The sequence below is a fragment of the Oncorhynchus masou genome, chromosome 29, assembly GCF_036934945.1.
Source record: "Oncorhynchus masou masou isolate Uvic2021 chromosome 29, UVic_Omas_1.1, whole genome shotgun sequence".
In the NCBI taxonomy this organism is placed as follows: domain Eukaryota; kingdom Metazoa; phylum Chordata; class Actinopteri; order Salmoniformes; family Salmonidae; genus Oncorhynchus; species Oncorhynchus masou.
Window position 1 is genome coordinate 81649884 of NC_088240.1, and position 25479 is coordinate 81675362.

Here is a 25479-nt window from a genome sequence, read left to right on the forward strand (position 1 = left end):
GCTGTAACTTGTTGCTTCATTGTACAAACACATGTAAGTACTGTACCTTTCTTATTACAGATTATACATAAATGTTACAATGTTATGTCACATGATCCGAATACAACAGGTACCGTGAAATACAACACCTTACCGTGAAATGCTTACCTTCAAGCCCTTAACCAACAATTCAGATTTTTAAGTAAGCAAGAAAATATTTGCTATATATTTTTTTTATTTGATTTTTAAGTAGCACAATAAAATAACAACAAGACTATATACATGGGGTGTCAGTACCGAGTCAATGTGCGAGGGTACAGGTTAGTCGAGGTAACATGTACATGTAGGTAGAAGTAAAGTGACTATGCATAGATACTAACAGCAAGCAGCAGCAGCCTAAAAAAGGGGTCAATGAAAATAGTCTGGGTAGCCATTTGATTTACTGTTCAGCAGTCTCATGGCTTGGGGGTAGAAGCTGTTATTAAGGAGACTTTTGGACTGTGACGCTCCAGTACCACTTGCCGTGCGGTAGCAGAGAGAACAGTCTATGACTTCGGTGGTTAGAGTCTTTGACAATTATTAGGGCTTTCCTCCTACACTGCCTTTTATTTAACTTGGCAAGTCAGTTAAGAACAAATTCTTATTTTACAATGACGGCCTACCCCAAACTCTCCCCTAACCTAATAGTGCGCCCTATGGGACTCCCGATCACAGCTGGTTGTGATAGAGCCCAGGCTCGAACCAGGCTCTGTAGTGACGCCTCTAACACTGAGATGCAGTGCCTTAGACCGCTGCACCACTTGGGAGCCTACTGCTGTATGGCAGAGAGATTAGCCCCAGTGATGTACTGGGCTGTAAGCATTACACTCTGTAGAGCCTTGCGGTTGGATGCCGAGCAGTTGCCATACCAAGCGGTGATGCAACTAGTCAGGATGCTCTCGATGGTGCAGCAGTAGAACTTTTTGAGGATCTGAGGACTCATGCCAAATCACATGTCTCCTGAACATACGAGTGAGTTAGGGAGCGAGCCGGTGACTGAGTGAGACAGGGGCTGAGTGAGACAGGGGCTGAGTGAGACAGGGGCTGAGTGAGACAGGGGCTGAGTGAGACAGTGGCTGAGTGAGACAGGGGCTGAGTGAGACAGTGGCTGAGTGAGACAGTGGCTGAGTGAGACAGGGGCTGATTGAGGCAGTGGCTGATTGAGACAGTGGCTGAGTGAGACAGGGGCTGAGTGAGACAGTGACTGAGTGAGACAGTGACTGATTTGAGTGAATGTCTGCTCGCCCGCCTGCCTCTGTTTGTGTCTGTTTATATTCCCATGCAGTATAAACCGGTGTGGTTGTTTAGCTGCCCTCTCAGACCACATTCTGCTACTGAGAATAAACCATGCTGCCTTCACAGCCTTGGCAGTCTGAAACATCTAGAGGAAACCGAGGAATACTGCTAAGGAGACAGTGGTCATGAAGGAGGAATACTGCTATCGAGACAGTGGTCATGAAGGAGGAATACTGCTAAGGAGACAGTGGTCATGAAGGAGGAATACTGCTAAGGAGACAGTGGTCATGAAGGAGGAATACTGCTAACGAGACAGTGGTCATGAAGGAGGAATACTGCTAACGAGACAGTGGTCATGAAGGAGGAATACTGCTAACGAGACAGTGGTCATGAAGGAGGAATACTGCTGACGAGATAGTGTTCATGAAGGAGGAATACTGCTGACGAGATAGTGTTCATGAAGGAGGAATACTGCTAACGAGACAGTGGTCATGAAGGAGGAATACTGCTAACGAGACAGTGGTCATGAAGGAGGAATACTGCTAACGAGACAGTGGTCATGAAGGAGGAATACTGCTGACGAGACAGTGGTCATGAAGGAGGAATACTGCTGACGAGATAGTGTTCATGAAGGAGGAATACTGCTGACGAGATAGTGTTCATGAAGGAGGAATACTGCTGACAAGACAGTGGTCATGAAGGAGGAATACTGCTAAGGAGACAGTGGTCATGAAGGAGGAATACTGTTGACGAGATAGTGTTCATGAAGGAGGAATACTGCTGACGAGACAGTGGTCAGGAAGGAGGAATACTGTTAAGGAGACAGTGGTCATGAAGGAGGAATACTGCTAACGAGACAGTGGTCATGAAGGAGGAATACTGCTAAGGAGACAGTGGTCATGAAGGAGGAATACTGCTAACGAGACAGTGGTCATGAAGGAGGAATACTGCTAAGGAGACAGTGGTCATGAAGGAGGAATACTGCTAATGAGACAGTGTTCATGAAGGAGGAATACTGCTGACGAGACAGTGGTCATGAAGGAGGAATACTGCTAACGAGATAGTGTTCATTAAGGAGGAATACTGCTAACAAGACAGTGGTCAGGAAGGAGGAATACTGTTAAGGAGACAGTGGTCATGAAGGAGGAATACTGCTAACGAGACAGTGGTCATGAAGGAGGAATACTGCTAAGGAGACAGTGGTCATGAAGGAGGAATACTGCTAATGAGACAGTGTTCATGAAGGAGGAATACTGCTGACGAGACAGTGGTCATGAAGGAGGAATACTGCTAACGAGACAGTGTTCATGAAGGAGGAATACTGCTAAGGAGACAGTGGTCATGAAGGAGGAATACTGCTAATGAGACAGTGTTCATGAAGGAGGAATACTGCTAACGAGACAGTGGTCATGAATGAGGAATACTGCTAAGGAGACAGTGGTCATGAAGGAGGAATACTGCTAATGAGACAGTGTTCATGAAGGAGGAATACTGCTGACGAGACAGTGGTCATGAAGGAGGAATACTGCTAACGAGATAGTGTTCATTAAGGAGGAATACTGCTAATGAGACAGTGGTCATGAAGGAGGAATACTGCTAAGGAGACAGTGTTCATGAAGGAGGAATACTGCTGACGAGACAGTGGTCATGAAGGAGGAATACTGCTAAGGAGACAGTGTTCATGAAGGAGGAATACTGCTGACGAGACAGTGGTCATGAAGGAGGAATACTGCTAAGGAGACAGTGTTCATGAAGGAGGAATACTGCTGACGAGACAGTGTTCATGAAGGAGGAATACTGCTAACGAGACAGTGGTCATGAAGGAGGAATATTGCTGAGGAGACAGTGGTCATGAAGGAAAGGAGACAAGGAAAGGATGCTGTTAGTGACACAGCACACTGTATATGTAAATGAAGGTGTGATACTGATGTCTCCACCGGTGGTGTGATGCTGCTTTGTTCCCTCAGGAAGGAAGTCTCTCAGCTCACGCTTCAGACGACAGAGCGGAACTGCTACAAGTCTGAGGTAAATGTCTTTAAAGTCATTTTCAACCTTTTCATGTATTTCTTATAATGCAGATATTGTCCTGTCTAGATCTGCCTTGTTTGTGGGCATCAACATGACACTGAACACACTGACAGATATATAATCAATATGTGGGACTACCTTTAGACCTATTGACCTGTGCTATTGATAAGTTGATGTTATTTATCTCAGTCAGAGCCCTGAACTGGCCAACCCTCACATTGCCCCAAGAACCCTGTCCCTTCTTCCTCTGGCTGTGGTGATGTCACAGCAGGAGACAGAGAGATTGATTTTGATATGGCTGTTTGGTGTGTGTGTGTGTGTGTGTGTGTGTGTGTGTGTGTGTGTGTGTGTGTGTGTGTGTGTGTGTGTGTGTGTGTGTGTGTGTGTTGTACAGCGTCACATCTCATGTAGTGTAGTTGTAAATCTACTGACTGACTTCAGGGTCAACTGATCAATACAAAATGGCAGCATGTGTTTGTACTGTATGTGTGTGTGGAAGTGGATGATACATATGCATGTGTACATACAGTATAAGTGTGTGTGCGTGGTCAGAAGGTGACACACTGAGGGAGTCTGGAATGCCGTCCCGTGAGCAAGAAGGAAGGAGGGAGTAACAATGGAAGGGGGAGGAGAGAGGGGGGGGGGTAAACCAGTGGGGTAGGTTTGTGTTACTGTATAGATACATAATGCACAGATGACAGAGAACACACAGAGAGAGGGAGCTGGGAGAGGGAGCTGGGAGGAGGATGAGGATGATGGTAACAGTACTCTCTCCCACTACTACCCCAAAACACAGCTTCTGATTGGATCAGCTTGGACTCCTAAGTTTCTCTGAGGGTAAGGTGTGTTTCTGTGTCTTTGTTTAATTTGCCTTTAGAGTGAATGGGGCCATGTTGTTGCCAACGGATAGGCAGGTGGGAGGCTTTGTGAGCTGGGAGAACAGGTGTTTCTGTAAACTGACACGGGGACTTACCTGAGTCAAAAAAAGAACTGGTACACACATAGAAAAACACACATTACCATCCTAATGTAATTAATACACTCTCATGGATTTAGTCTTCTTGTTGATAGGTGTTATTTATTCATTTTTGGGATCTTCAAACTTACTGATATTATGATGTAGCTTAGTTGTACTGTGATGTTTTCAGCTGTTTGCTTTTGGCTAGGTTGGTGACAGCTGGGTGACAGTTATTCTGTTCACTGATATGACAGCAGTCTGCACCCATTAGACAGTTAGCTTTGCATAACACCCCAGAGATGAAATATTTGACAGTGGTAGGTTATATGTCAATCTGTAGGTGAATGACTGGATAACAAGTCAAGAACCCATAACTGAAGGGATGCTTCACTCTAACGTTCACTGGTTGTGAGTACTGTAGTAGATAGTGAGTAAACTATCTTATACTGAGTAGGGTATCTTGTAGTGAGTAGAGTATATATCTTGTATTGAGTAGAGTATCTTGCACTGAGTATGATATCTTGGAGAAAAAAAGGTGCTATCTAGAACCAAAAAGGGTTGTCCACATAAGAAAACCTTTGGATAACCTTTTTTGGTTCCAGGTAGAACACTTTTGGGTTCCATGTAGAACCCTCTGTAACCCTTTCTACAGAGGGTTCTACATGGAACCCAAAAGATTTATACCTGGAAGCAAAAACGGTCTACCAGGAACAAAAAAGTGTTATCCTATGGGGACAGCTGAAGAACCCTTTGGAACCCTTTTTCTAAGCGTGTACTGAGTATAGTATCTTTTACTGAGAGTAGAGTAACTTGTACTGACAGTAGAGTAACTTTTACTGAGAGTAGAGTAACTTGTACTGACAGTAGAGTATATCGTACTGACAATAGAGTATCTTGTGCTGACAGTAGAGTATATTGTACTGACAGTAGAGTAACTTGTACTGACAGTAGAGTATCTTGTACTGAGAGTATAGTATCTTGTGCTGAGAGTAGAGTATATTGTGCTGAGAGTAGGGTGTCTTGTGCTGAGAGTAGGGTATCTTGTGCTGAGAGTAGAGTGTCTTGTGCTAAGAGTAGGGTACCTTGTGCTGAGAGTAGAGTATCTTGTGCTGAGAGTAGGGTATCTTGTGCTGAGAGTAGGGTATCTTGTGCTGAGAGTAGAGTGTCTTGTGCTAAGAGTAGGGTACCTTGTGCTGAGAGTAGAGTATCTTGTGCTGAGAGTAGGGTATCTTGTGCTGAGAGTAGGGTATCTTGTGCTGAGAGTAGGGTGTCTTGTGCTGAGAGTAGGGTATCTTGTGCTGAGAGTAGAGTATCTTGTGCTGAGAGTAGGGTATCTTGTGCTGAGAGTAGGGTATATTGTGCTGAGAGTAGGGTATCTTGTGCTGAGAGTAGGGTGTCTTGTGCTGAGAGTAGAGTATATTGTGCTGAGAGTAGGGTATCTTGTGCTGAGAGTAGGGTGTCTTGTGCTGAGAGTAGAGTGTCTTGTGCTGAGAGTAGGGTATCTTGTGCTGAGAGTAGGGTATCTTGTGCTGAGAGTAGGGTATATTGAGCTGAGAGTAGGGTATCTTGTGCTGAGAGTAGGGTATCTTGTACAGACAGGAAGTATGTTGTACAGACAGGAGAGTATGTTGTACAGACAGGAGAGTATGTTGTACAGACAGGAGAGTATGTTGTACAGACAGGAGAGTATGTTGGACGGACAGGAGAGTATGTTGTACAGACAGGAGAGTATGTTGTACAGACAGGATGTATGTTGTACATACAGGAGAGTATGTTGTACAGACAGGAGAGTATGTTGTACAGACAGGAGAGTGTCTTGTACAGACAGGAGAGTGTCTTGTACAGACAGGAGAGTATGTTGTACATACAGGAGAGTATGTTGTACATACAGGAGAGTATGTTGTACAGACAGGAGAGTATGTTGTACAGGCAGGAGAGTATGTTGTATGGACAGGAGAGTATGTTGAACAGACAGGAGAGTATGTTGTACAGACAGGAGAGTATGTTGTACTGACAGGAGAGTATGTTGTACAGACAGGATAGTATGTTGTACAGACAGGAGAGTGTCTTGTACAGACAGGAGAGTATGTTGTACAGACAGGAGAGTATGTTGTTCTAACAGGCCCAGATTCCCGTCATTTGTGTGAAGAGAAGACGTAAGAGCACGCAGATCAGGCTGCCTTTTGAGGATCCGTAGGCAAGCGAGTAAACTTCCACTACCATCAGTTCTACTTGCTAACATGCAATCATTGGAGAAAAAAAATTGATGACCTACAATTACAATTATCCTACCAAAAGAACATTAACAACTGTAATATCTTATGTTTCACGAGTCGTGGCTGAACGACAACACAGATAATATAGAGCTGGAGGGATTTTCAATGCACCGGCAGAACAGAGAAGCTATGTCTGGTAAGACAATGCGTGGGGGTGTGTGTCTTTTTGTGAATAACAGCTAGTGCGCAAAGTCTAATATTAAAGAAGTCTTGAGGTATTGCTCGCTTGAGGTAGAGTACCTTATGATAAGCTGTAGACCACACTATCTACCAAGAGAGTTCTCATCTATATTATTCGTAGCCATCAATTTTTGTGAATAACAGCTAGTGCGCAAAGTCTAATATTAAAGAAGTCTTGAGGTATTGCTCGCTTGAGGTATAGTACCTTATGATAAGCTGTAGACCACACTATCTACCAAGAGAGTTCTCATCTATATTATTCATAGCCATCTATTTACCACCACAGACCGATGCTGGCACTAAGACCGCAGTCAACCAACTCTATAAGGCCAACAAGAAAATGCTCACCCAGAAGCGGCGCTTCAACTATGACAGACAAAATTTGAAAAAAAATCCAGAAATCAGATTGTAGGATTTTTAATGAATTTATTTGCAATTTATGGTGGAAAATAAGTATTTGGTCAATAACAAAAGTTTATCTCAATACTTTGTTATATACCCTTTGTTGGCAATGACAGAGGTCAAACGTTTTCTGTAAGTCTTCACAAGGTTTTCACACACTGTTGCTGGTATTTTGTCCCATTCCTCCATGCAGATCTGCTCTAGAGCATGTTTTGGGGCTGTTGCTGGGCAACACAGACTTTCAACTCCCTCCAAAGATTTCCTATGGGGTTGAGATCTGGAGACTGGCTAGGCCACTCCAGGACCTTGAAATGCTTCTTACGAAGCCACTCCTTCGTTGCCCGGGCGGTGTGTTTGGGATCATTGTCATGCTGAAAGACCCAGCCATGTTTCATCTTCAATGCCCTTGCTGATGGAAGGAGGTTTTCACTCAAAATATCACGATACATGGCCCCATTCATTCTTTCCTTTACACGGATCAGTCGTCCTGGTCCCTTATGCAGAAAAACAGCCCCAAAGCATGATGTTTCCACCCCCATGCTTCACAGTAGGTATGGTGTTCTTTGGATGCAACTCAGCATTCTTTGTCCTCCAAACACGACGAGTTGAGTTTTTTACCAGAAAGTTCTATTTTAGTTTGATCTGACCATATGACATTCTCCCAATCTTCTTCTGGATCATCCAAATGCTCTCTAGCAAACTTCAGACGGGCCTGGACATGTACTGGTTTAAGCAGGGGGACACATCTGGCACTGCAGGATTTGAGTCCCTGGCGGCGTAGTGTGTTACTGATGGTAGGCTTTGTTACTTTGGTCCCAGCTCTCTGCAGGTCATTCACTAGGTCCCCCCGTGTGGTTCTGGGATTTTTGCTCACCGTTCTTGTGATAATTTTGACCCCACTGGGTGAGATCTTGCGTTGAGCCCCAGATCGAGGGAGATTATCAGTGGTCTTATATGTCTTCCATTTCCTAATAATTTCTCCCACAGTTGATTTCTTCAAACCAAGCTGCTTACCTATTGCAGATTCAGTCTTCCTAGCCTGGTAAACAGGTCAACATTCACAAAGCCGCGGAGCCAGATGGATTACCAGGACGTGTACTCAATGCATGCCGGACCAACTGACAGGAGTCTGTAATACCTACATGTTTCAAGCAGACCACCATAGTCCCTGTGCCCAAGGAAGCAAAGGTAACCTGCATAAATGACTACCGCTCCGTAGCACTGTGCTTTGAAAGGCTGATCTTGACTCACGTCAACAGCATCCTCCCGGAAACCCTAGACTCATTCCAATTCGCATACTGCTCCAAAAGATTCACAGATTACGCAATCTCAATCACACTCCACACTGCCCTTTCCCACCTGGACAAAATTAACACCTACGTGAGAATGCTATTCTTTGACTGGAGCTCAGCGTTCAACACCATAGTGCCCACGAAGCTCATCAATAAGCTAAGGACCCTGGGACTAAACACCTCCCTCTGCAACTGGATCCTGGACTTCCTGACGGGCCGCCTCCAGGTGGTAAGGGTAGGCATCAACACATCTGTCACGCTGATTCTCAACACTGGGGCCCCTCAGGGGTGTACTTAGTCCCCTCCTGTACTCCCTGTTCACCCACGACTGCACGGCCAAACACGACTCCAACACCATCATTAAGTTTGCTGACGACACAACAGTGGTAGGCCTGATCACCGACAATGATTAGACAGCCTATAAGGAGGAGGTCAGAGAACTGACAGTGTGGTGCCAGGACAACAACCTCTCCCTCAGTGTGCGCAAGACTAAGGAGCTGATTGTGGACTACAGGAAAAGGCGGGCTGAGTAGGCCCCCATTAACATCAACGGGGCTGTAGTGGAGCGGGTCGAGAGTTTCAAGTTCCTTGGTGTCCACATCACCAACGATCCATCATGGTCAAAACACACCAAGACAGTCGTGAAGAGTGCACAGCAAAACATTTCCCCCCTCAGGAGACTGAAAATATTTGTCATGGGTCCCCAGGTCCTCAAAAAGTTCTACAGCTGCGCCATCGAGAGCATCCTGGCCGGTTGCATCACTGCCTAGTATGGTAAATAGATTAGTAAATAAACTGGTGGTTCAGTAGGTTGGAACATGCTGATTGCAACACCAGAGTTGAGGGTCTAATTCCCACACGGGCCCCCATATACTGAGTGGCTTTGTATAGAAGTCCATCACCATGCTATTGTTCTAACAGCAGGTCAACAGTACCCTACGGTGGTGACAGTGTAGATATCAGTAGCTCCATCAGAAAGCAGTGCCCATACAAACTGCATGGAAAGCAGTTTCACTCAGTTCCGCTTCTGTTACAATCTTATCTGATCACATTCAACTCTGATTGACTGAGCCCTTTGTGGAGCACTTTGAATCTCTGTCTGTGTTTTGATTGTTTTATTTGACGAGAGAGTGCATGTATATGCGTGTGTGTGTGCGAGAGAGAACGAGAGAGAGAAAGAAGGAAAGAGAGAGATTAGGCTGCATCTGTGTAATACATTGTTTTCTAGTGTCAGAGTGGATTGTTGTCTGACTGGTTTTTCCAGTTTTATTTTAGGTTGTCACCAGTCCAGCCGACCCAGGACATGTTTCTAGTGTAAACAGCTGTTAGGACATACCCATTCAAGTGACGTGTTTAGGTGGTGAGTGTGTGTGTGGAGAGGGAGACCTCTATGTGAATGGACTCATTGAGTCACTATGAGGGGAATGTATGGAAGGCAGCAGAGTTTCACTGATGAGGTAAACTCACTTCACTGAGATGGTAGTTGGATGGAGACTTACTATAGAGTTTGGAATGTTCTGTTTTTCAACTTAATTGTTTTTTTCATTAGATTTTGTTGTTGACACTTTCGTTTCTTTATATATCTCTCTTTCTGTATTTCTTTCTTCTTTCTATCTCTATCGTTGTCTCCTGTCATCTCCTTTTCTGTCTCTCTTTTATCGCTCCTTGTTTATCGCTTCTGCCTCCTTGTCTGTCTCTGTCACACCCTGGTCTATATTTATTATGTTTATCTTCATTTATTGGGTCAGGCCAGGGTGTGACATGGGTTTATTTGTGGTGTGTTTCGTCTTGGGGTTGTGTGGGGTGTATAGCATAGTCTATGGCTGCATGAGGCGGTTCTCAATCAGAGTCAGGTGATTATCGTTGTCTCTGATTGGGAACCATATTTAGGTAGCCATATTCTTTGAGTGTTTTCGTGGGTGATTGTTCCTGTCTCTGTGTCTTCACCAGAGAGGACCGTTTAGGTTTTCACGTTTCCGTTTGTTGTTTTTGTATTGTTCGTGTTTTTTCGTTCTTCTATAAATATGTCTCAAAAGTACCACGCTGCATTTTGGTCCGCTCCTCCTTCAACAGAAAGCCGTTACAGTCTCTTTCTGTCTCCTTGTCTCTCTCTTTCTGTCTCCTTGTCTCTGTCTCTTTCTGTCTCCTTGTCTGTCTCTTTCTGTCTCCTTGTCTCTGTCTCTTTCTGTCTCCTTGTCTCTGTCTCTTTCTGTCTCCTTGTCTCTGTCTCTTTCTGTCTCCTTGTCTCTGTCTCTTTCTGTCTCCTTGTCTCTGTCTCTTTCTGTCATCTGTCATCTGTCTCTTTCTGTCATCTGTCTCTCGCTCTCTCTCGCTCGCTCTCTCTATATATCTCTCTCGCTCTCTCTATATATCTCTCTCTCTCTCGCTCTCTCTATATATCTCTCTCTATATATATATATATACAGTGCCTTGCGAAAGTATTCGGCCCCCTTGAACTTTGCAACCTTTTGCCACATTTCAGGCTTCAAACATAAAGATATAAAACTGTATTTTTCTGTGAAGAATCAACAACAAGTGGGACACAATCATGAAGTGGAACGACATTTATTGGATATTTATAACTTTTTTAACAAATCAAAAACTGAAAAATTGGGCGTGCAAAATTATTCAGCCCCCTTAAGTTAATTCTTTGTCGCGCCACCTTTTGCTGCAATTACAGCTGTAAGTCGCTTGGGATATGTCTCTATCAGTTTCGCAAGGCACTGTATATATATATATATATATATATATCAATTCAAGGGCTTTATTGGCATGGGAAACATGTGTTAACATTGCCAAAGCAAGTGAGGTAGATAATATATAAAGTGAATATATAAAGTGAAATAAACAATACAAATTAACAGTAAACATTACACATACAGAAGTTTCAAAACAATAAAGACATTACAAATGTCATATTATATATATTATATATATATACAGTGTTTTAACAATGTACAAATAGTAAAGGACACAAGATAAAATAAATAATCATAAATATGGGTTGTATGGGTAAATGGTGTTTGTTCTTCACTGGTTGCCCTTTTCTCGTGGCAACAGGTCACAAATCTTGCTGCTGTGATGGCACACTGTGGAATTTCACCCAGTAGATATGGGAGTTTTTCAAAATTGGATTTGTTTTTTCGAATTCTTTGTGGATCTGTGTATTCTGAGGGAAATATGTCTCTCTAATATGGTCATACATTGGGCAGGAGGTTGGGAAGTGCAGCTCAGTTTCCACCTCATTTTGTGGGCAGTGAGCACATAGCCTGTCTTCTCTTGAGAGCCATGTCTGCCTACGGCGGCCTTTCTCAATAGCAAGGCTATGCTCACTGAGTCTGTACATAGTCAAAGGTATGGTATGTTAAGGCCAAGATATGTATAGTTTTTTGTGTGCTCTCGGGCAACAGTGTCTAGATGGAATTTGTATTTGTGGTCCTGGTGACTGGACCTTTTTTGGAACACCATTATTTTGGTCTTACTGAGATTTACTGTCAGGGCCCAGGTCTGACTGAATCTGTGCAGAAGATCTAGGTGCTGCTGTAGGCCCTCCTTGGTTGGTGACAGAAGCACCAGATCATCAGCAGACAGCAGACATTTGACTTCAGATTCTAGTAGGGTGAGGCCGGGTGCTGCAGACTTTTCTAGTGCCCGCGCCAATTCGTTGATAGATATGTTGAAGAGAGTGGGGCTTAAGCTGCATCCCTGTCTCACCCCACGACCCTGTGTGAAGAAATGTGTGTGTTTTTTGCCAATTTTAACTGCACACTTGTAGTTTGTGTACATAGATTTTATAATGTTGTATGTTTTACCCCCAACACCACTTTCCATCAATTTGTATAGCAGACCCTCATGCCAAATTGAGTCAAAGGCTTTTTTGAAATCAACAAAGCATGAGAAGACTTTGCCCTTGTTTTGGTTTGTTTGGTTGTCAATTAGGGTGTGCAGGGTGAATACATGGTCTGTTGTATGGTAATTTGGTAAAAAGCCAATTTGACATTTGCTCAGTACATTGTTTTCATTGAGGAAATGTACGAGTCTGCTGTTAATGATAATGCAGTGGATTTTCCCAAGGTTGCTGTTGACCCATATTCCACGGTAGTTATTGGGGTCAAATTTGTCTCCACTTTTGTGGATTGGGGTGATCAGTCCTTGGTTCCAAATATTGGGGAAGATGCCAGAGCTAAGGATGATGTTAAAAGAGTTTTGGTATAGCCAATTGGAATTTGTTGTGTGTATATTTGATCATTTCATTGAGGATACCATCAACACCACAGGCCTTTTTGGGTTGGAGGGTTTTTATTTTGTCCTGTAACTCATTCAATGTAATTGGAGAATCCAGTGGGTTCTGGTGGTCTTTAATAGTTGATTCTAAGATCTGTATTTGATCATGTATATGTTTTTGCTCTTTATTCTTTGTTATAGAGCCAAAAAGATTGGAGAAGTGGTTTACCCATACATCTCCATTTTGGATAGATAATTCTTTGTGTTGTTGTTTGTTTTAGTGTTTTCCAATTTTCCCAGAAGTGGTTAGAGTCTATGGATTCTTCAATTACATTGAGCTGATTTCTGACATGCAGTTCCTTCTTTTTCCGTAGTGTATTTCTGTATTGATTTAGTGATTCACCATAGTGAAGGCGTAGACTCGGGTCTCTATGTTTTTGGTTGGACAGGTTTCTCAATTTCTTTCTTAGATTTTTGCATTCTTCTTCAAACCATTTGTCATTATTGTTAATTTTCTTTGGTTTTCTATTTGAGATTTTTATATTTGATAGGGAAGCTGAGAGGTCAAATATACTGTTAAGATTTTCTACTGCCAAGTTTACACCTTCACTACTACAGTGGAGCTTTACATCGTTATATATCTCTCTCTTACTCTCCCTCTCTCGCTCTCTCTATATCTCTATCTCTCTCTCACTCTCTCTATATCTCTATCTCTCTCTCTCTCTCTCTCTCTCTCTTACTCTCCCTCTCTCGCTCTCTCTATATCTCTCTCTCGCTCTCTCTATATCTCTCTCTCTCTCTCTCTCTCTGTCTTACTCTCCCTCTCTGTTATGTACTTGAGTGAAGACCCAAAAGCGGTTTTAACAGAAAACAGAGTTCTTTAATGAAAAACAGGAATGGCATAAATCCTCTTCCAACGTAGTCAATGGAACAAAAAGAACGTTAGTATAATGCAGGATGCACCTGCCAGGCAGACTCCGACAGGATAGGACAAGGTGGAAGCAAACGGGACGACAGCTTGCTTCTGGCATCAAAAACACAAACAAGAATCAGACACTGAAAGTAGCAGGAACAGAGAGAGAAATAGAGACCTAATCAGAGGGGGAAGAGAGAACAGGTGGGAAAGAGTGCATGAGCTAGTTAGGGGAGATGTAGAACAGCTGAAGAATGAGAGACAGAGAAGGTAACCTAAAAAGACCAGCAGAGAGAGACAGAGTGAAGAGAAAGGACAGGAACAGACATAACAAGACATGACAGTACCCCCCCCACTCACCGAGCGCCTCCTGGCGCACTCGAGGAGGAAACCTGGCGGCAACGGAGGAAATCATCGATCAGCGAACGGTCCAGCACGTCCCGAGAGGGAACCCAACTCCTCTCCTCAGGACCGTACCCCTCCCAATCCACTAGGTACTGATGACCACGGCCCCGACAAGGACGGGGGGGGGGGGAGGGACGAGCGGGGCGCGAAGAACGGGCTTAACACAGGAGACATGGAAGACCGGGTGAACGTGACGAAGATAGCGCGGGAGAAGAAGTCGCACTGCGACAGGATTAATGACCTGAGAAATACGGAACGGACCAATGAACCGCGGGGCCAACTTGCGAGAAGCTGTCTTAAGGGGAAGGTTCTGAGTGGAGAGCCATACTCTCTGACCGCAACAATATCTAGGACTCTTGGTCCTACGCTTATTAGCGGCCCTCACAGTCTGCGCCCTATTACGGCAAAGTGCCGACCTGACCCCCTTCCAGGTGCGCTCGCAACGCTGGACAAAAGCCTGAGCGGAGGGGACGCAGGACTCGGCGAGCTGAGATGAGAACAGCGGAGGCTGGTACCCGAGGCTACTCTGAAAAGGAGATAGACCGGTAGCAGACGAGGGAAGCGAGTTGTGGGCGTACTCTGCCCAGGGGAGCTGTTCTGACCAAGACGCAGGGTTACGAAAAGAAAGACTGCGTAAAATGCGACCAACAGTCTGATTGGCCCGTTCGGCTTGACCGTTAGACTGGGGATGAAAGCCGGACGAGAGACTGACGGAAGCCCCAATCAAACGGCAAAACTCCCTCCAAAATTGAGACGTGAACTGCGGGCCTCTGTCGGAAACGACGTCAGACGGAAGGCCATGAATTCGGAAAACATTCTCGATAATGATCTGAGCCGTCTCCTTAGCAGAAGGGAGCTTAGCGAGAGGAATGAAATGAGCCGCCTTAGAGAATCTATCGACAACCGTAAGAATAACTGTCTTCCCCGCTGATGAAGGCAGTCCGGTGATAAAATCTAAAGCGATGTGAGACCACGGTCGAGAGGGAATGGGAAGCGGTCTGAGACGGCCGGCAGGAGGAGAGTTCCCAGATTTAGTCTGCGCGCAGACCGAACAAGCGGCGACAAATCGACGCGCGTCACGTTCCCGAGTGGGCCACCAGAAACGCTGGCGAATGGAAGCGAGCGTACCCCGAACGCCGGGGTGGCCGGCTAACTTGGCAGAGTGGGCCCACTGAAGAACGGCCGGACGAGTAGGAACGGGAACGAACAGAAGGTTCCTAGGACAAGCTCGCGGCGACGGAGTGTGAGCGAGTGCTTGCTTTACCTGCCTCTCAATTCCCCAGACAGTCAACCCGACAACACGCCCGTCAGGGAGAATCCCCTCGGGGTCGGTGGAGACCTCAGAAGAACTGAAGAGACGAGATAAAGCATCAGGCTTGGTGTTTTTGAGCCCGGACGATAAGAAATAACAAACTCGAAACGAGCGAAAAACAGAGCCCAACGAGCCTGACGCGCATTAAGTCGTTTGGCTGAACGGATGTACTCAAGGTTCCTATGGTCAGTCCAAACGACAAAAGGAACGGTCGCCCCTCCAACCACTGTCGCCATTCGCCTAGGGCTAAGCGGATGGCGAGCAGTTCGCGATTACCAACATCATAGTTACGTTCTGACGGCGATAAGCGATGAGAGAAAAACGCGCAAGGATGGACCTTGCCGTCAGAGAGAGAGCGCTGAGAAAGAATGGCTCCCACGCCCACCTCTGACGCGTCAACCTCAACAACAAACTGACTAGAGATGTCAGGTGTAACAAGAATAGGTGCGGATGTAAAACGATTCTTAAGAAGATCAAAAGCTCCCTGGGCGGAAACGGACCACTTAAAGCACGTCTTAACAGAAGTAAGGGCTGTGAGGGGAGCTGCCACCTGACCGAAATTACGGATGAAACGACGATAGAAATTAGCGAAGCCCAGAAAGCGCTGCAGCTCGACGCGTGACTTAGGAACGGGCCAATCAATGACAGCCTGGACCTTAGCGGGATCCATCTTAATGCCCTCAGCGGAAATAACGGAACCGAGAAAAGGGACAGAGGCGGCATGAAAAATGCACTTCTCAGCCTTCACATAAAGACAGTTCTCCAAAAGGCGCTGGAGGACGCGTCGCACGTGCTGAACATGAATCGAGAGAGACGGAGAAAAAATCAGGATATCGTCCATGTAAACGAAAACAAAAATGTTCAGCATGTCTCTCAGGACGTCGTTAACTAGTGCCTGAAAGACAGCTGGAGCATTAACGAGGCCGAAAGGAAGAACCCGGTATTCAAAGTGCCCTAACGGAGTGTTAAACGCCGTCTTCCACTCGTCCCCCTCCCTGATGCGCACGAGATGGTAGGCGTTACGAAGGTCCAATTTGGTGAAAACCCTGGCTCCCTGCAGGATCTCGAAGGCTGAAGACATAAGAGGAAGCGGATAACGATTCTTAACTGTTATGTCATTCAGCCCTCGATAATCCACGCATGGGCGCAGGGACCCGTCCTTCTTCTGAACAAAAAAAAACCCCGCCCCGGCGGGAGAGGAGGAGGAGACTATGGTACCGGCGTCGAGCGAAACCGACAAATAATCCTCGAGAGCCTTACGTTCGGGAGCCGACAGAGAGTATAATCTACCCCGGGGGAGAGTAGTTCCCGGAAGGAGATCAATACTACAGTCATACGACCGGTGTGGAGGGAGAGAAGTGGCCTTGGAACGACTGAACACCGTGCGCAGATCGTGATACTCCTCCGGCACCCCTGTCAAATCGCCAGGCTCCTCCTGTGAAGAAGAGACAGAGGAAACAGGAGGGATAGCAGACATTAAACAGGTCACATGACAAGAAACATTCCAGGATAGGATAGTATTACTAGACCAATTAATAGAAGGGTTATGGCGCACTAGCCAGGGATGACCCAAAACAACAGGTGTAAAAGGTGAACGAAAAATTAAAAAAGAAATGGTTTCGCTATGATTACCAGAGACAGTGAGGGTTAAAGGCAGCGTCTCACGCTGAATCTTGGGGAGAGAACTACCATCTAAAGCGAACAAGGCCGTGGGCTCCCCTAACTGTCTGAGAGGAATGTCATGTTCCCGAGCCCAGGTCTCGTCCATAAAACAGCCCTCCGCCCCAGAGTCTATCAAGGCACTGCAGGAAGCAGATGAACCGGGCCAGCGGAGATGGACCGGAAAGGTAGTGCGTGATCCAGAAGGAGAGGCCTGAGTAGTTGCGCTCACCAGTAGCCCTCCTCTTACTGATGAGCTCTGGCTTTTACTGGACATGAGGTGACAAAATGACCAGCGGAGCCGCAGTAGAGACAGAGGCGATTGGTGATTCTCCGTTCCTTCTCCTTGGCCGAGATGCGGATACCCCCAGCTGCATAGGCTCAGCATCCGAGCCGGCGGAGGAGGGTGGCAGTGATGCGGCAGGTGGCAGTGATGTGGAGAGGGGAGCAACGGAGAACGTGAGCTCCTTTCCACGAGCTCGGCGACGAAGATCAAACCGTCGCTCTATGCGAATAGCGAGAGCTATTAAGGAGTCCAGACTGGAAGGAACCTCCCGGGAGAGGATCTCATCCTTAACCTCGACGAGGAGACCCTCCAGAAAACGAGCGAGCAAAGCCGGCTCGTTCCAGTCACTAGAGGCAGCGAGAGTGCGAAACTCAATAGAATAATCCGTTATGGACCGATTCCCCTGACATAGGGAAGACAGGGCCCTGGAAGCCTCCTCCTCAAAAACAGAACGGTCAAAAACCCGTATCATCTCCTCCTTAAAGTCCTGATACTGGTTAATACACTCAGCCCTCGCCTCCCAGATTGCCGTGCCCCACTCACGCGCCCGTCCGGTAAGGAGAGAAATGACGTAGGCGATGCGGGCTGCGCTCCTGGAGTAAGTGTTGGGCTGGAGAGAGAACACCACATCACACTGAGTGAGGAATGAGCGGCACTCAGTGGGCTCCCCAGAGTAACACGGCGGGTTGTTGATCCTGGGCTCCGGAGACTCGGAAACCCTGGAAGTGGGCGGTGGATCGAGGTGGAGTTGGTGAACCTGTCTTGTGAGGTCGGAGACTTGGACGGCCAGGGTCTCAACGGCATGTCGAGCAGCAGACAATTCCTCCTCGTGTCTGCCTAGCATCGCTCCCTGGATCTTGACGGCGGAGTGAAAAGGGTCCGGAGCCGCTGGGTCCATTCTTGGTCTGATTCTTCTGTTATGTACTTGAGTGAAGACCCAAAAGCGGTTTTAACAGAAAACAGAGTTCTTTAATGAAAAACAGGAATGGCATAAATCCTCTTCCAACGTAGTCAATGGAACAAAAAGAACGTTAGTATAATGCAGGATGCACCTGCCAGGCAGACTCCGACAGGATAGGACAAGGTGGAAGCAAACGGGACGACAGCTTGCTTCTGGCATCAAAAACACAAACAAGAATCAGACACTGAAAGTAGCAGGAACAGAGAGAGAAATAGAGACCTAATCAGAGGGGGAAGAGAGAACAGGTGGGAAAGAGTGCATGAGCTAGTTAGGGGAGATGTAGAACAGCTGAAGAATGAGAGACAGAGAAGGTAACCTAAAAAGACCAGCAGAGAGAGACAGAGTGAAGAGAAAGGACAGGAACAGACATAACAAGACATGACACTCTCGCTCTCTCTATATCTCTATCTCTCTCTCACTCTCTCTATATCTCTATCTCTCTCTCTCTCTCTTACTCTCCCTCTCTCCCTCTCTCTCTCTCTCTATCTCTCTATCTCTCTTTCTCTCTCTCTTACCCTCCCTCTCGCTTTCTCTATATCTCTCTCTCGCTCTCTCTATATATATATATCTCTCTCTCTCCCCCTCTCTCTATCTCTCTCCCTCTCCCTCTCTCTCTATCTCTCTCTCTCTCACTCTTACTCTCCCTCTCTCGCTCTCTTTATATCTCTCTCGCTCTCTCTATATCTCTCTCTCTCTCTCCCTCTCTCACTCTCTCTATATCTCTCTCTCGCTCTGTCGCTCTCTCTATCTATCTATCTATCTCTCTCTCTCTCTCTCTCTCTCTCTCACTCTCCCTCTCTCGCTCTCTCTATATCTCTCTCTCGCTCTCTCACTCTCTCTATATCGCTCTCTCTCTCTCTCTCTCTCTCTCTCTCTCTCACTCTCTCTCTCTCTCGCTCTCTCTCTCTCTCACTCTCTATCTCTCTCTCTCGCTCTCTCTATATATATCTCTCTCTCTCTCTCTCACTCTCTCTATATCTCTCTCTCGCTCTCTCTATATATCTCTCACTCTCTCTCTCTCTCTCACTCTCTCTCTCTCTCTCTCTCTCTCTCACTCTCTCTCGCTCTCTCGCTCTCTCGCTCTCTCTATATATATATCTCTCTCTCTCTCTCACACTCTCTCTCTCTCTCACTCTCTCTCGCTCTCTCACTCTCTCTATATCTCTCTCTCTCTCACTCTCTCTCTCTCGCTCGCTCTCTCTCTCTCTCTCTCTCTCTCTCTCTCTCTCTCTCTCTCTCTCGCTCTGTCGCTCTCTCTCTATATATCTCTCTCTATCTCTTTCTCTCTCTCTCTCTCTCTCTCTCTCTCTCTCTCTCTCTCTATATATATATATATATATATATATATATATATATATATATATATATATATATATATATCTGATGACTGTAATCTGGCTACTGTGTGCTACTAACTGTACTGTATCATTACATTTGACCATAGTGTCCAGAATACCGTTACCTCAGGATTCCTAACCATTTCATTTCAAAGATGGAATTTTCTCAGTAAAAATATGCAATGTTTTTCTTATGTAAATATAACAAAACATAACATTTGACATATGATATATTTCTTTATGTTTATAGTGTTCTGAGGCTTGTGTGTGAACTCTCACCCAGGAAAAGTTCACTGCTGAGGACCTCTGTTTGACTACTGGAGCCGACACCACAGAGAGGAATGGACAGAGAGGGAGGGAAGTAGAACTAACAATCATCTCTGAGTGTGTGGGAGACAGAAATGCAGAGAATCTTCATGGATGGAATCTCAGACCTGTGGATATACAAGTGAGTGTCTGTTGATATCTGGAGCCCCAAACAGGAGAAGATTGCAGTTCAACCATTCTGACGTTTCTGTTGGGGCAGACAAACACCTTTCCTACCAGGCCTGTGCTGCTACCAGGCCTGTGCTGCTACCATGCCTGTTCTGCTGTCGAGGACTTCTGTGATGATTTTGACCAGTGGTTAAACTCTGCAAAAAGGATTACTGGGATTCTTAAACTGTCACCTTTTACTACATACTACGTTTGGAATAATTCAACTCGCACTGGACCCATTCCCCAGTGAGGGGAAATACACAACAGGCTCCACAATGGCCACCGGACAGTTGAGACAGAATGGTGGTGTGAGGGACGTGATCCCAGAGGATGGCAGTGACAGGGGAGGAAACTGTGGCATTGCAGGGAAGTTGGCTGGAGACCAGGGCAGGACAGAGTGGAGAAGGCTAAACCTGCCCAAAAGGAGTAAGAGTTTAGACTGGAGTGGAAGGGGGGCTAGCCCTGGCGAGGAGCCCAGAACTGGACTGCTGAGGTTTTCTGAGAACCTAGGGGGGTCCACACTTAAACGAGCAGAGAGTTTGGAGAGTAGGAGGGCAGGAGAGAGCAATGTGTTGTCCAGGGTGAAGGCCTTTAACTCAGTTGGACCAGGGGAAGTGATGAGCCCCGTTGGGGGGTCAGGGCGTTCCGTTGGTGAAGTGGTGTCCCCTGTGGGTCTAGCGTATGTGGCTATATCTCTGGAGAGGGCCACTGGGGGCCAGTCCCTCCCCACCAGGCTGAGTTCTAGTCCTGGTCCTGGGTCTGGAACCAGAAAACCAGCCGGTGGATCTCTTGGATCCTCCAGGGGTCAGAGTATCTGGGACCGGATACAGAAGCTCTATGGGACTACTGGAACTGATAAAGCTACTAACAGAGATGAGGATGTGAAGGACTCAACCAGAACCAAGCGTCTCTCAGCACCGGTAGGAGACTGGTCTCTATTGGAGAGGGATGGGGGGGATACAGCAGCCAATCGCAGGAAGTCCACCACAGACTCTGTCTTTGTTTCCCCCCTCTCCTCCCTCTTTTCCTCCACCCTCAGTGGATTATCCAGGGAGGAGAGGAACGGCCTGTTTGCACACACACCCCTAGTAGAACAGAACACCACACACACACTTTTGGTAGAACAGAACACCACACACACTACACACACACCACAGAGACATCAGAATAGTGCAGTCAAGGTGTCTGGTTTGAGCCCCTCACTGTCTCCAGTGTCAGGGTGGACCACACCCACACTCTCATACAAACCCTCACACACACCCTTAGTGGAGGGGTCATCAGTGTGCATTAGGGACCCCTCACTATCCCCTGCATTAGGAGACAAACAGGAGAGAGGGAAAAAGGAGGTGACAAACACTGTGGGCAAAAAGAGTAGAAGTAGTGAAGACAGCGAAAAGGAGAGAGTAAGGGTGGGGAGCATGGCTCAGGAAAAGGAGAGAGTAAGGGTGGGGAGCATAGCTCAGGAAAAGGAGAGAGTAAGAGTGGGGAGCATGGCTCAGGAAAAGGAGAGAGTAAGGGTGGGGAGCATGGCTCAGGAAAAGGAGAGAGTAAGGGTGGGGAGCATGGCTCAGGAAAAGGAGAGAGTAAGGGTGGGGAGCATGGCTCAGGAAAAGGAGAGAGTAAGGGTGGGGAGCATAGCTCAGGAAAAGGAGAGAGTAAGGGTGGGGAGCATGGCTCAGGAAAAGGAGAGAGTAAGGGTGGGGAGCATAGCTCAGGAAAAGGAGAGAGTAAGGGTGGGGAGCATGGCTCAGGAAAAGGAGAGAGTAAGGGTGGGGAGCATGGCTCAGGAAAAGGAGAGAGTAAGGGTGGGGAGCATGGCTCAGGAAAAGGAGAGAGTAAGAGTGGGGAGCATGGCTCAGGAAAAGGAGAGAGTAAGGGTGGGGAGCATGGCTCAGGAAAAGGAGAGAGTAAGGGTGGGGAGCATGGCTCAGGAAAAGGAGAGAGTAAGGGTGGGGAGCTTGGCTCAGGAAAAGGAGAAATGGACTGATGTCGAAGGAAAAGGACACAAGAAAAAGGAGGTTGAGAAGCGAGGGAGAGACAACGCTGAAGTCTTTCTCCCCCAGCACAGACTATCAGTGACACCCACCAGGGACTCTCAGCCTATCACAATGTCCGGAGTAGGGGTCACCACAGGGTCAAACCCCCTCCTGACCAATCAGCTTAATGGGAAAACTGACACCTATGACAGGAGCAAGACCCCTGGTAGAGGCGTGGCCAGGGAACAGAGCCTGTCAGAAGATGTGTTTGAAGCCAACACCCCACAGAGGATAACATTACAGAACACAGAAAATACCAAGTTACCTGGGAAACTGGTAGTGCCCTCTGCAGCCAGTGTGAGGAACAAGATCCACCAGTTTGAAGCTCTGACACAGACATCTCAGGTCCCAGTGCCCAACTACCTGAAGCCCAGACGTGCTTTCTCTGTCCCGGAGCAGCTCAGTGAGTCTGGAGAGGGGGTCAGGAAGAGTGGTTTGGATAGACAGGTACGCGGGGTGGGGGGAGTATGGGAGAGAGGGAGAGGAGGAAGAGAGGGAGGGATTGTAAATATGGATGGGGGGAGAGGACGAGGAGAAGGAGAAGGGGTAAGGAAGAGTGTGCCAGATAAAGCACTTGGTGGAGGGAGAGGAAGTGAGGTAGTGAGAGAAGAGAGGAAGGCTCATAGAGGGTGGGCGGTGAGGTCTATGTCAGTGGATGAGGTGAGGCTGGGGAGCAGGGAGAGAGGGGGAGTAGGGGAGAGCGGGGGAGTGGGGGAGATAGGCAGAGTGGTTTATAGAGGTTTAGTACAGGGAGTGGGGGAGAGAGGGGGAGTAGGGGAGAACGGGGGAGTGGGGGAGATAGGCAGAGTGGTTTATAGAGGTTTAGTACAGGGAGTGGGGGAGAGAGGGGGAGTGGGGGAGATGGGGGAGACAGGGGGAGTGGGAGAGATAGGTAGAGTGGTTTATAGAGGTTTAGTACAGGGAGTGGGGGAGAGAGGGGGAGTAGGGGAGAACGGGGGAGTGGGGGAGATAGGCAGAGTGGTTTATAGAGGTTTAGTACAGGGAGTGGGGGAGAGAGGGGGAGTGGGCGAGATGGGGGAGACAGGGGGAGTGGGGGAGATAGGCAGAGTGGTTTATAGAGGTTTAGTACAGGGAGTGGGGGAGAGAGGGGGAGTGGGGGAGATGGGGGAGACAGGGGGAGTGGGGGAGACGGGAGGAGTGGGAGAGACAGGGGAAGTGGGGGAGAATGCTGTTGGCTCTGGTACGTTTTCCAACGTCAAGGGTAAACTAGACATCCCTCTGAATGGCAAAACCACCAGACACACACTGAGAGACTTTTCCATTGATGAGCCAGACCTCCCCAATCACACAGTCACACCCCAGGACTGGAGTAGGAGAGGCACCAACACAAAGACTACTACAGTCACTGCCAAGGATACTTCATCCTCCCAGCTGTCTAACTCTGTGAACAACTCCAATGACGTTCTAGGTGGCCCTGACCAGTCTAGGAGGCCTCACAGTAGAGACTCACCTAACCTGCCATCTCCAGTGAGCGATGACGACAAGACACCAACCAACACGCCCCAGAACTCCCCCTTCCACCCCCAGAACACACCTCCCACCTCCCCACACCTCCCCACTACTTCCCTGCAGCCTAAACACCAACAGGGTGTAGATTCAGGCCTGGCTGACCTAAAGAACCCTCCAGTCTCCACACACACAGCCCAGGGTAGGGTCACTACTGACCCTGCTATCCCAGTCTCACACTCTGGCCTGGGGAGGGATTCCCTGTCCCTTCCCCTCACCTCCTCCTCCCCCAGCAGCCTACCCCTCCTCCCCACTCTGGCTCGATGGAACTCAGAGGAGGGGGGATGGAGTGATGAGGATACTGATGATGAAGGTACAGAGAAGGACTCAGACTCCACCTACGACTCAGACTCTGCTGAATCCTCGGTGACCGTCACCAGCGCCATGAGCCAATCACATCGCAGGAGCTTCTCTCTCAGGTGGGTCACTTCTGTTTTCAACTGATGATGAAAATACTACGCTAACACAACAAGCACCATGTTTAAAAGTTAATTAACAGCTAGAAAGGTGGGATTATTGTCAGGCTACCTGTTACTTGTTTTTATCTAATCATTCAACTTTATCTTTGAGTTTATTCCCTCACTATGTCTCTCTCTCAGTCTGGCAGAGCTGTGTAACTTCGGAGAGGTGGACTATGATCCCCAGTCTTCCTCTGACAGTGAGGAGTGGCCGTCCAGCCGGTCAGCCAGCCGGTCAGCCAGCCTGTCGTCTGACGTGTCGGCATTGTCCTGTGTGTCTGTCCTGGGCAGTGATGAGCTGAACCGCCTGCTGGACGACGTAAAGGGCCTGGGGGACACAACGCTGCAGGTACCACAACTATCTTCACTATACCAGACTAAACAACCAGCGAAAACATTACATTAGTGTTATTCCATTTGAATTAGCATTAATAATAGCATCAGTATTTGTCAATGCTCAACTGCCATCTTGTGCTGTTGCTGTTCTATCACCTCACTCTCTCTCCCCGCTCTATAGAACTATGAGGATGTCCAGGTGGTGGTTCTCCATAAGGATGTTGGTGTGGGACTGGGCTTCACCATGGCAGGAGGAGTGGACCAGAACAAACCTGTCATTGTGAGTACTACTCAACTAGTACCAATGCTTCGCCCACACAATTCAAGACCACATTAGCCCACTGATCTAAAGCCTAGGCATCATGTTCTTTCACTTCCTGGTCTACTCTGACCTCTGGTGTTTGTCTTCCAGGTCCATAAGGTGTTCCCGGCAGGGGTGGCTGCTAAGGAGGGATCCATCCAGGAGGGAGACAAGGTCCTGTCAATCAACGGCACAGCGCTGTGTGGCTCCTCCCACTGGGAGGTGCTGAGGACACTAAGGAGGGCACGGACTCAGGGCATGGGCGTGGTTGTCTTGAGGAGAGGGGGGGTAACAGACCCCCGTAAGGGAGGAACAGTGACTGATAGTCCAGGAGGGACACAGACAGAGCCTGCTAACACTGGTGAGATGGATCAGCTGGTTGGAGCATTGCAGTAGAACTGTAGTAAAAGTTATCTAACGCAGAACAACATTGATCAATGTTCCAAAGTCATTTCACAGCTTCTCTCTTCTCACCCTGAACCTGTTGTTTTTCCACAGCTTCTCTCTTCTCACCCTGAACCTGTTGTTTTCCCACAGCTTCTCTCTTCTCACCCTGAACCTGTTGTTTTCCCACAGCTTCTCTCTTCTCACCCTGAACCTGTTGTTTTTCCACAGCTTCTCTCTTCTCACCCTGAGCCTGTTGTTTTCCCACAGCTTCTCTCTTCTCACCCTGAACCTGTTGTTTTTCCACAGCTTCTCTCTTCTCACCCTGAACCTTTTGTTTTTTCACAGCTTCTCTCTTATCATCCCGAACCTGGTGTTTTGACAGAGAACGTAGGCAAATGTGTGTGTGGGAGTCATTTTGACCGTGTGTGTGTGTGTCCTGTGTGTCAGGTCAGAGGGTGTGTGTGAGGCTG

The 25479-nt window shown here is 47.4% G+C and overlaps 1 protein-coding gene across 1 annotated transcript in view; it reads left to right on the forward strand.

The window, feature by feature from the left end:
• The first annotated feature begins 1404 nt into the window (after positions 1 to 1404).
• The window catches only part of LOC135519776 (uncharacterized), a 25373-nt gene continuing 1298 nt past the window's right edge, over positions 1405 to 25479 (forward strand). The window contains exons 1-6 of the mRNA XM_064944995.1: positions 1405 to 3279; positions 19738 to 23946; positions 24127 to 24334; positions 24503 to 24601; positions 24734 to 24983; positions 25457 to 25479. The exon at positions 25457 to 25479 is cut by the window's right edge and continues 94 nt beyond it. Coding sequence (XP_064801067.1) covers positions 20240 to 23946; positions 24127 to 24334; positions 24503 to 24601; positions 24734 to 24983; positions 25457 to 25479 — 4287 coding nt within the window. The 5' untranslated portion in view covers positions 1405 to 3279; positions 19738 to 20239. The remainder of the gene's footprint in view (positions 3280 to 19737; positions 23947 to 24126; positions 24335 to 24502; positions 24602 to 24733; positions 24984 to 25456) is intronic.